The 11,394-nt window shown below is 55.4% G+C and overlaps 1 protein-coding gene across 1 annotated transcript; it reads right to left on the bottom strand.

The window, feature by feature from the left end:
- Positions 1–1,807: 1,807 nt before the first annotated feature.
- Positions 1,808–8,566, bottom strand: LOC140680439 (uncharacterized). The gene is made up of 3 exons (XM_072917507.1): positions 8,560–8,566; positions 4,033–4,791; positions 1,808–2,004 (listed from the first exon to the last, which is right to left on the bottom strand). The coding sequence occupies exons 1-2, from the start codon at positions 8,564–8,566 to the stop codon at positions 4,043–4,045; spliced, it is 756 nt and encodes a 251-aa protein (XP_072773608.1). The 3' UTR covers positions 1,808–2,004; positions 4,033–4,042.
- Between the last annotated feature and the right edge of the window lie 2,828 nt (positions 8,567–11,394).

The raw sequence follows: 11,394 nt of genomic DNA, 5'->3' as shown, positions 1-11,394 counted from the left end.
TGGACCCACACAAAACCCACCAGGGTCCCACAAAAATCCACTTGGACCCTCCCAGGATCACCTGGACCCACCCAGGGACAGCTGGACTTGCCCCCCAAACTCACTGGGATGCCCAGAACTCACTTGGACCCCCCCAAAACTCACCTGGATCCCCCCCTAAAGCCACCTGGACTCCCCAAACTCACTTGGACCCCCCTAAAAACCACCTGGGACCCCCAAAACCCACCAGGACTCCCCCAAAACCCACTTGGACCCACCCAGGAACACCTGGGACCCCCCCAAACTCATTTGGACCCCCCCAAAGCCCACCTGGAACCCCCCAGAATCCCACCTGGCCCCTCCCCCATGACATCACAGGGGTGGTCCTGCTCCCCCACTCCCCTGGGTTTGAATTTTTAAGTTGATTTGTGGCGATTTTTGGTTTCCATTGATAAAAATCTAACCGGGGAAGAGCCAAGGCTCTTTTGGGGTGGGGCTTCAGGAGGGGGCGGGGCCAGAACCCGGAGCTGGGAACTGGGAGGGGTGGGGTCTGAGGGGGCGGGGCGCTTGATGGGCGTGTCCAGAACAAGGGGAGGGGCTAAAGCACAGGGCGGGGCCTGGAAGGGGGCGTGGTCAGTGTCTGGGTGTTCATCCTGCCGCTCCCAAGCCCCCAAATTCCCCCGGACCCTCCCTCACCGCCCCTCCCCCACCCAGGGGACACATCCCGAAACCTCCCCAGCCCCTCCCTCCTCGGCCCCCCCGAGCTGTTTTCACCTGGCAACCCCCAAATCTTTGGGAATTCTCACCTGGGACCCCCTAAAGCTCACCTGCACCCCTCAAAAATCTCCTCAGGACCCCGCAAACCTCACTTAGGACCCCCAAACCTCACCTGGAACCCCCCAAACTTTCACCTGAGATCTCAAAACTCTCCTGGGATCCCCAGACCTCACCTGGGCAGGTGGGAAACCCCAAATTCTTGGGAATTCTCAACTGGGACCCGCCAAACCTCACCTGGGACCCCCCAAAGCTCACCTAGGACCTCCCCAAAATCTCCTCAGGACTCCCCAAAAGCGGCCAAAGGTGGGGTGGGGCCGGGGCGATGACATCACCTCTTCTTGTTTCCCCTCTCCGGCCGTGCCGCGTTCCCGCGTGTCCCCAACTGTCCCCGGCCGTGTCCCCTCCCCGGAGTGTCCCCAGCGGCCATGGAGCCCCACGAGGTGCGACAGTCCCGGCGGGGGGGGTGGGAGGGGACTGGGGGGACATGGGGATGGCAGACGGGAAAGAGGGGTGGCAGGAGGGGACAGGGGAGACACGGGGGGGCAGAGGGCTGGAGGGGACCGAGGGTGGCAGGAGGGAACAGGGGGGGACAGTGGGGGACGAGGGGGTGACAAAAGGGACAGAGGGGACAGCAGAGCCCTCCAGGGAGGGGACAAACGGGAACCCAGGAGGGCACAGGGGCCACTAGGCCCCTGACACCTCCCCTGTCCCCTCCTCAGCTGTCCCCCCCACCAGCTGCAGGAGGCGATGGTGGCCGTGGTGGCCACACTGGGCGAGCTGGTGGCGACCCTGAGAGAACTGATGGCCACCGTGGCCAGGCTGCACAGGGACCTTGATCTTTCACCTCCAGTACGCCCTGCGCCACTACCGTGTCCCCTCCCTGGGCCACCGCCCTGTCCCCTCCCTGGGTGGGACCCTGGCCAACCTCGGGGACACCCCAGGGACCACCTGGGCCTGTGTGAGAGCCCTGGCCAGCGCCAGGCGTGTGCTGGACAGGCTCATGGACAGCTGGGCCCGGCTGGCCAAGGCGGCCACCGAGCTCCGCGACGCCTGCAGGGATGCGGCCACCCTGGAGGGGACAGCTGCGGATGCGGCCACCAGGAGGGGACAGCTGCGGATGCGGCCATCAGGAGGGGACAGCGGCTGGAGCTGTACCTGGGGCTGCTGGGGGACTTGGTGGCCGTGTGTGATGAAGCCACCGCGTTCCTCTGGGAGCTGCAGCGCCGGCTCAGGGACATCGAGGCTGCCCTGGAGGGGACAATGGAGGTGTCCCCCGATTTCCATGCGGCCTTGGTGGCCACAGTGGCCGAGGCTGAGCAGCTGTGGGAGGCCAGTGCCCGCCTGGCCACGTGTCACCTGCTGGGGACACTTGGGGACATCAACACCCTCTTCTTCTGTCCCTCTCCTGGCCATGGTGGCTGTGCAGCGGCCGAGCTGTGCCAAAGAGCCATGGAGGACCTCCCGAGGCTGCTGTGCACAGAGCAACATCACCACTGGGCCATCATCAAGCCGGTGTCACCTCGGCAGAGACTTGGGGACATTCTGAGGGCACTTTGGGAGCACTTGGGGACACTTTGGGAAGGCGTGTGGCGACGCTGGTGGGGGCGGGGGGGGGGGGGGTGAACGAACCTCCCCTCAGTGCCTTGCAGGAGACCCGGCTGTGATTTGGGGGCCGGGGGGGTCCCCAGGCAGCCCCCGCTGCTGAGCACTGACCCTGCCCCGGGGGGTGCCAGGACCCCCTAAAAACCACACCCGCACCCCCTTCAGTGCCCCCACCCCCCCTCGAGCACTGACCCCCCCCCCCCCCACCATACACTGGGACGAGTGGAGACCCCCTCTCGGTTTTCTGGTGGTCGAGATGACCCCGAGATTGCGAAAAGTCCTTTTCTCCCAGCCCGCGTGGACAGAGAAGGAGTCGAGATGCGGAGCTTTGCTTCTCAGGGCTGTTTATTTTCCCTTTTCTCTAACACGTTTTGTCCGCTCTGCTGAGCTCTGTCTAGCAGGTCGGTCTGTGGCAGTCTCCCTGCCCTCAGGGCGCTGTTTGCCTTCTACACTAAAAACTACCTGTACTGTGTTTACAATAACGTGCCAATATCTATCATTTATGTTGGACAGTGTGTCTCTACCTTCAACCAATAGAAAAGTGTCACCATCGCAGCAAGACATGGAGGGTAAGAACAAGGAGAAGAAGGTCAGGAGACGTCCAAATCCCTCCATCTTGTTCCCTTGAACCCGTATTATAAAATGTTAAAATTCTACTTTTCCACCTTGTGTTAATTCACCTACCACGCTACTCAAACCCTTGTGCCTTGTAATTCCTTATACAAAGTTAGCAATTTTCTCCAGGGGCTAAAACCAAATCCACTGGTGTTCTTGTCACCATGCCAAGGTCTCCAAGCCCCCTGCCAGGGTCTTGAGTCATCCAGGGCAGCCAGAGGGATGTCCTGGATTCTGACACCCCCCAATTACCGAGCAGTGGGAGCCCCCCGGGCACTGCCCCCCCCCCACCAAGCACCGGGATAGGGACCGAACCCCCCTCGAACCCTGGGAACCCCCCGAGCACCGGGACCCCCAGGCAGCGCCACCCCCGTGCACCGGGACAGGGACCGGGCCCCCCTCATGCACCGACCCCCCTCGCGCACTGAGCCCGGACTCCCCTTTGTGCCCCCATCCATGACGGAGGTTCCATCCCCTCCCCTTTGACCCCCCCCAGAGCTGCAGGACCCCCAGGAACAGTGCTGGGACTGGGGGGGACACCAAGCGCTGCTGGGGCACGGGCGGTTCACCAGCACCAGGGGAGTCCATTAGGGTTTAGTCCTTTCACCCCCCGTTATCTCCCAGGGCCCACTGTTATCATCAGGGTCCCCCCCCAATTTAACGGGAATCCCCCATTCACTGCTTCCCCCCTTCACTGATCCCCCCAAAGCGCTGGGACGCCCCAAGCCATGAGCCCCCTGCAGTGTGCCAGGACCCCCCACTTACCTCCCATCCCCCATCCATGGGAACCCACCCAAATCACAGCAGCACAAGGAGAAGAAGCCAACACCTTCCCCACACCCAGCATGGATCACCAGGACCACGGATCAGCAGGGCTCTGCCCAACAGGCATCACTGGGGATCATCCAGCCTGGATTCTCCCATGGGGGATGGAGCAGCAGCAGCGCACCAAGCTCTTCCCTCACTCTCTTCCCTCACTCCAAGCTCTTCCCTCACTCTCTTCCCTCACTCCAAGCTCTTCCCTCACTCCAAGCTTCTTCCCTCACTCGGGGCACTCACAGAGCTTCTCTTAGTGGTGCCTCCGTTGGTGCTGGGTCAGGGCTGAGCTTGTGGAGAAGCTCTTCCCACACTTCCCACACTCGTAGGGCCTCTCCCCAGTGTGGATGCGCCGGTGCTCAGTGAGGCTGAAGTTGCGGTTGAAGCCCTTCCCGCAGTCGGGGCAGCGGAAGGGCCTCTCCTCTGTGTGAATCCGCTCATGTAGTAGGACACTGGAGCTGGTCTGAAACCTCTTCCCACACTGGGGACACTCGTAGGGCTTCTCCCCTGTGTGGATGCGCTGGTGTGTTCTCAGGTGTGAGCTGCACCCAAAGCTCTTCCCACATTCCAAGCACTCATAGGGCCGTTCCCCAGTGTGGATCACCAAGTGTTCGATCAGGCCAGACCTGCGTCTGAAACCCTTCCCACACTTCCCACACTCGTAGGGCCTCTCCCCAGTGTGGATGCGCCGGTGCTCGGTGAGGTTGGAGTTGTGCTTGAAGGCCTTCCCGCAATTGGGGCAGAGGAAGGGCCTCTCCTCTGTGTGACTCCGCTCATGTCTGAGGAGATGGGAGCTGGTCCGAAACCTCTTCCCACACTCCCCACACTCATAGGGCCGTTCCCCAGTGGGGATCCTCTGGTGCTGGATCAGGGTGGAGCTCCGGCTAAAACCCTGCCCACATTCCAAGCACTTGTGGGGCTTCTCCCCGCCATGAGGCTTCTCCACCAGCTCCGAGCTCCAGCTGGATCTCCGCCCACCTTCCTGGCTCAGGCGGCTCTTTCCTCCCCGCAGCTCCCTGGGCTGGGTTTGCAGCTCCTCCTCCTGTAGCATTTCTGGGGCTTTTCCTCCTCCTCCATCCAGATATGCCCAGGGAATGAAAAATCCTGGTTTGGGGAAAAAAAAACAAGAGGAGACCACCTTGGACTGGAGGTTCCTCCTTGCCCAAGTTCATCACAGGAAGTCACTGGGAATCTTGTGTCTGTAAGAACCTCCAAAACACCAAGATTTAGCCCAAAAATCCCACAAACTTCAAGACACAGATCAAAATCTCCCCAAACATCACAAGTCAGCAAAAACCTCCTCCAAAACATAAAGATTCATCTGCCACATAAAACAAAAGCACCAACATGTAGCCCAAGAAAGCTCAGAAACACCAAGATTCACTCAGTGAAAATCGTAGATCCCCCCGGCACCGGCACCTGCTGCATGTGGGGGGAGCAACGCTCCTGGGGCTGGGGGGAGGCTGCAGATACAGGGAGGGGTGGAACCTTCTGCTGCTTCCTCTTTCTGCTCCTCCTCCTGTGTCTATCCTCTTCCTCACACTCCTCTTCCTCCTGCTTCCTCCTTCTCCTGCACAATCCCACCTTCTCCTGCCACCTGCATCGTCTGACCATTTTGTTCCTCAAGCCTGCTTCTCCTTCCCTTCTCCTCCTGCCCCCAGGCCCAGCACCCACTGCCGGCTCCCTCTTCCCCCCAGACCCACAGCATCCCAGCCGAGGGGCAGGGATGGAGCTGGGGCAGGTCGGGCTGGGGCAGCGCTGGGCTCTCGGCCGCCCCGCCCTCACTCGGTCCCCACTGCAGCCGCTCCCGCCAGGACAGCGCGGGAGGGCCCGGCCTTGGTGCTGCCCCACTCCCACCTCCCCAAATTCCCCTCGCGGGGGCGATGGGGCCAAGGGGGGGGGCGCAGGTGGGGTCCAGGTGGGGAATGCGGGGAGCTGCGAGTCTGCCTGGCAACTGGTGAGTCATCAGCGCCGCAGGCTCTGATTGGCTGAGCTCTGCCTGAGGGCTGCGGCTGCAGCAAAGAGGGGACACCCTGCTCCAGGGGGCATGTCCCACAAACAGGGGACCCCCATGAAAGGAACAAGAGCAAAGTGTCTTTACAAACAGATGCTCTGAATCTGCTTGGAGATAGGGCCAGGGAGCTGTACATAAGGAAGTGACAGGAGAAGCCATTGGTTTCAGAAAATGTTATCAGTTGATGACACAGACAGCTGCTCAGCCAAGTTCCTGCTCAATTCATGAACTTCCAGAAGAACAACGAAGACTTAACAGAGCCATGAATATCGTTTGCTATACAAAAGTGGGGAGCATATGAAGGGGGTATGTAGTAGGTGGACTGAGAAGCCTGTAGCGCTCAAGTACTTCAGCCAATGGGGAAAGCAGAGGGAGATGTGGCCAGGAGAATTAGGATGAAAAGGAGGCTGTGTCCTCCAACATTTGCAGAGATCCCATGGGGAATGTCCCATGGCCTCTCCCATTTTTAGGAATGAAATTACTTTTTACAGGACTCCTCTGTCTGCTTTGTGGACAGAATCCTCTGGTGATGTCAATTTTTCCGCACACCCTGGGGCAGGGAGTGCAGCTGAAGGTGCCTCACCCACTTTGGGTGATCGGCTCCCTTGGCTGGCAGCAGCACCGGGGATTGATTGGGGACCCGGGAGTGATCAGGAGACAGACGAGAGACACATCAGGGGGGTCTGTGAAGAGTCAGCAGGGAGAGAGCACTGAAAATCTCATCAGTGAGTGCCCTGGGATCTTCGGGGAGTGAACATGGTAGGGCACGCATGGAGGGGAGAAAAGGGAAAGCCAGGGAGGGCTCCTGGCCAAAGGGATGATGACCTAAAAATGTCTCTAAAGGGTCCCTTGGGAGAATGCTGAGGTGGTTTGCACATTCCCCCAGAGGTAATTAAGGACATGGACACCCAGGGGGGCAATAAGGGAAGTGGAGAAGGGATTTGGACAACAGGGGACGGATGGTGTTCGTATGCTGGGAAGGGATTGGGGGAAGGGGAGTGTGCAGCAATATGGTTCAGGCAAGAAGCAGCAGGAGGAATCTCTGTGGTAAGAAAAAGTATGACAGCAAAGAGGAGGAAGAGAAAAATACTCAGGATTGGTTTGTTTTTCAGCACTGCTTTATCCTTACAATTTGCCAGCTGATCCAGATCCTTTCCATGCCCGGTTTCCAGGAGAGGAAAAGCAGGAGGTCAGGATGTCAGGGGTTTCTCTGACCCACCACACTGCAGCCCTGGAGAACATCCAGGCTGGGTCTGCATCCAGAGGAGGCCTCTCCTGTTGGACACAAGGGCCTCTCCATCCACTCTGAATCTTACACCTAAGGGGGGAAAATTGTAAAGGAGTGTTTTCATTATTAAGGGAATAAATGGGAAAGCTGAGCTGGTATCATTTGTACAATCACTATTAGGAGCTGTGGGGGATAGGTGTGAAATAAACTAATTTATTTTTCTTCCTACTCTGATTGTATATATCTAGGAAGGCATTTGATGGTGGCATTGTAATATTGTAAAAGGTGAAACAGAGGCTATTGCTGCTGCACCTTTGTGTCAAATGTCTGGAAAGGACTATGCTGAAGGGAATCCAGAGGTGTGGGCAGCCCCAGGGAAAGAGGGAAAATTTGATGTGGAGCCTCCCCAAACTACTTGGAAGCAACCAGGACAAGTGATGTCTAAAAGCAACACCCTGTTCCAGGGGAGGGAAGGAAGGGCTCACAGCCTGGTATGGAGTCCCTGCTAAAGGCAGGGCTTTTGGAGCCAGGGATGTCTCCCTACAGCACTCCTATCCTGCCACTCAGGGAATCAGATGGCTCCAATGAGGAGGGGAAGAAGAAGTGGTAGACAAAGACCCTGTGAAATGGCTGAATTTTCACGCTAAAAATCATCTTTTGAGTATTTGAAAAAAAGTGCAAATGGTGGAGAAAAAGGTTTAATACTTGAGACATATTTTGACTGAAGGTTTGTGGTGGATTGACCCAGAGAGCCTCGGGGCAATCTCAGAAGAAACATTACCCACGACCAAAAAGGAGCTGAGACAGTTCTGAAGTTTAATACGGAATTAAACAGTCTGGATTGAGGATTCTCTGTTCCAGCCAGAACAATGTAGGACTTTTTAACCCCAGACAGCCTCCATGTTGTGGTATGGACAGGAGAAAGAGAGCAAAACTTGAGAAAATGAAAAGCCAAAACTATTGATTCCTCAGCTCTGGCTCTTCCAGACTCAGAAAAGAAATTGGAATTGTAGGTGAATGTTAAACAGGGCTATGACAAAGGAATTCTTGGGCCAAAATGTTTCACCCAGTGGCCACAGTGACCTCATTGTCTGCAGAATTGTGCAGCCACAGCTTCAACGGGAACCGAGGCCCAAAACCTGATGACAACAGGATCTCCAACTGTTCCAGTCTGCCATCAAGTTCAAGCTTTGATAACCAAAAGAGCCTCGCAATGAATGAGCAGTGCTCGGTTATTACAGCATGAAACTTGTTCAGTGGCACAGGAGGATTCAGAACTGAGGATAGGGGAAGGGTTTAACCCAGCCTCCTGTTTGAACAGCCCCCAGAGGGGCTGGGAAGAAACCCAGCACTGCATTCAAGTGACACAGCTCCAGACCCAGCCCCAGCCTGGGAGAGATTCAGGAGACATTGCCTGGCCTGAGGCAGAAAATGTCTTTGTGGATGGCTCTTCAAGGGCAGCAGAAGGGAAAAGAGTTCCAAGACACGCTGTTATTGAGGAAAGGGAATCAGACAAAGCGCAGGTTACCCGCCATGGTCAGCTCAACCAGCACAGCTGTGTGTGCTTGTAAGAGCCGGGCACTGAAATGCCCTGAGCAGGAAGGCTTCAATATCTTCTGGTGACACCATCTCACCTAACAGGGGAGCAAAAGCAATTCTGATTGCTCAGCAGCCACTAGATCACTTATTAGGGTACCTCTAAAAAAGTAATTCATATAAAAAGGATTGTGGAAGCAACAGACTCAGACAGCAGAACTCATTTTACAGGAAAGATCCTCCAGGGGGTTATGGCAGCTTTAGGAATACAATGGGACCTCCATAACCCCTGGCACCCCCAGAGCTCAGGCTGGGTACAAAGAATGAATGGGGAAAGAAAGAAACACTTCTGGAAGCTGGGGATAGAAACCAACACGCCATGGCTTTTGCCATTGGCTTGGGCAAGAAGAAGAGTCAGACCTAGGGCAGATTTTCAATCATTTCCCCTTGGAATTGACCTTGGGAATTCCTTACCCTGGGAATTCTCCACCTAGTGCAGGGTGCAGATAAGGGATGCACATTTAAAGCAGTTTGTGGCCAGAATCCTGTCTCTGGTGCAATCTCTCCCCCAGGAAGCTGGGCTGGCACAGAGCCTGCCTTGGCACTTTGCTGTTGCCAACATCCCAGCAGGACATCGGCTCCTGCCTAAGGAGTGCAGAGCAGCACCACTGGTGGCCAAGTGGCGTGGTCCGTGCCAAGTGGCCCCGAGGCCAGAAACAGCCGCCAGCACAGCTGAGCACGGGGGGGCCCCTCAGCCTCGGCTCCAGGTCTCTGCAGCCCCGGAGATTTGCACTTCCCGCCTGCAGCAGGAGGATGGGAGGCCCCCACTGAGCCTGCACTGAAGGCAGCGCAGCAGCAGCCAGGGCTCCACAGCGGGGCAAGGCCCTGGGCCTGCCCACACATCCTCTGCTGAAATCCTCGGCCTGGCCATGCTCCTTTGGCAGCTCCAGCCACCGGGGACAGCCCTTGCTGCCACTGCTGCAGCTTCAGGGCTCTCTGGGCCTGCCCTGCCACAGCTGCTGGGCAAGAGCACGGGACAATTCCACTCTGGCTCTCACTTACACTCACACACTGCCCTGCCTGCCATGGCATTGATGGAAAATAGACCAGCTCATAGACTTTAACATTGTTAACCTTTGATTTCTCTACTCTGGCTTGGTTTGTCTTGGCCCTGGGGAAAGAAATGTTAATGGTTTTGTTAAGGGATGTTGCACCACTCCATGGAGATGAATTTAACACCTCAACACACAGAGATACCCACAAAGATAATGACCAGCAGCAAAACATCAACCCCAGCAGCAACAGCGACCAACACCTACCACAGACACTGCCAGGGCTACAGACACCTGGTCTGCAAAAGGCTGAGAAGGAAATCCAGCACTTCCCACCTAATTAACAGCAGAAACAAAGAAATCTGGGTCCAATAGGAAACCAGATACTAAGAACTGCACAACTTGAAACAATAGAACATTAAACCAATGCATTTAGATTGCTTCAGACTGCATCAAGTTTGAGGAAATCGAGTAAAACCCACATGTCATGGAATGATTTTTTCTGCTGCACACCTGGGCTATGTGGGGATGGAAGGATTTCTGTTGCAGATCCTGGCCAGAATCAAGGAATGTCTTGACTCCAACACTAAACATACTGGTGGAGTTTTGCTTTTTCCTGCAGTTTCAGTGCAAAGTTTAGAGCATTAGTGTACTTTTTCTATAACTCCTACTTCTATATTGCCGGTTAGGTTTGGGTCAGGGATGAGAAAATGAATTTTTACAACGAGGAGAAGGAGAAAAAACTTAATTGCCTAGGAATTTTTTTGTGTATGTTGGTGTGTGGCTCTTAGAGATACCAAAATTTTAGTCTGGGTTTTTCAACATTCACCTTTAGGCAACATTTTGTAAAGCTGGAAGAGATTTAAAAGTGATCCTTTAACTCAAAAACAGTAAATAGATGATTTGAAGGAAAAAAAAGAGAAAAAGCAGCAGGTTGTGGAAGGGCCACATGTGAGGCTGCTGAAGGCTGCTCTGGAAGAGAAGCTCCATTCCAGGCACCCAGGGGAGGATCTTCAGCAATTCAAATTAACACTGCTGGGGCAGAGTGGGGACAATGTACCTGGCTCTTCTTGCCTGGGTCAGGAATTGGCTGATTCCCTCTGCCCCTCACCCCAAGCTCTGCCAGCTTGCACAGATGGAATCTGCACAGCTGAAGGCAGAGCCCATGGTGAGGATCTCTGTCTCTGCAACAGAAATGGGTAAAGCTGCAAACGGAAACAGCAAATGGAGAATGTTGTGAAAACTTCACTAAAATAACGGGGGGATCATCCCTCTGCCCACTCCAACATCTGCTGTCACTGTCTGTGCTGTACAGGGTGTATCAGAGCACTGGGGCTTTTGCTAGAACAAGTTCAGGGAGATCAGTTGGAATTCAAGTATTTGATAATGTAATTAGAAAAAAGCGGTCAATTGATGCAGCCCCGGCTGCAGGCAGCACCCAAAAATGGGGAAAAGATGAAGGACCACCAGAACAAATCCTACAACACCATGGACCAGCCCCTGGGAACCCAAACCAATTCATATCAGGAAAGAGAGAACCCATTTATCATTTCAATGGCATCATTAGATTACAAGCTGTCCTCGGAATAAGAACCAACCAGACAGCTCCAGCTCCTGACCTTCCTGCCGACCAATCCACTGAAATGAGGAACGGAGCATTTCACCAGGGGATGGGGTCAGATTATCTGTGAGCAGAAAAAGGAGGAGTTTGTGGAAAACTAAATGACTCAAACTGCTGTTGGCAAAGAGATGACAAAGGAAAGTGCTGAAAAAGA

The sequence above is a fragment of the Taeniopygia guttata genome, chromosome 21, assembly GCF_048771995.1.
Source record: "Taeniopygia guttata chromosome 21, bTaeGut7.mat, whole genome shotgun sequence".
NCBI lineage: Eukaryota > Metazoa > Chordata > Aves > Passeriformes > Estrildidae > Taeniopygia > Taeniopygia guttata.
This window is presented reverse-complemented; position numbering and strand designations above follow the sequence as displayed.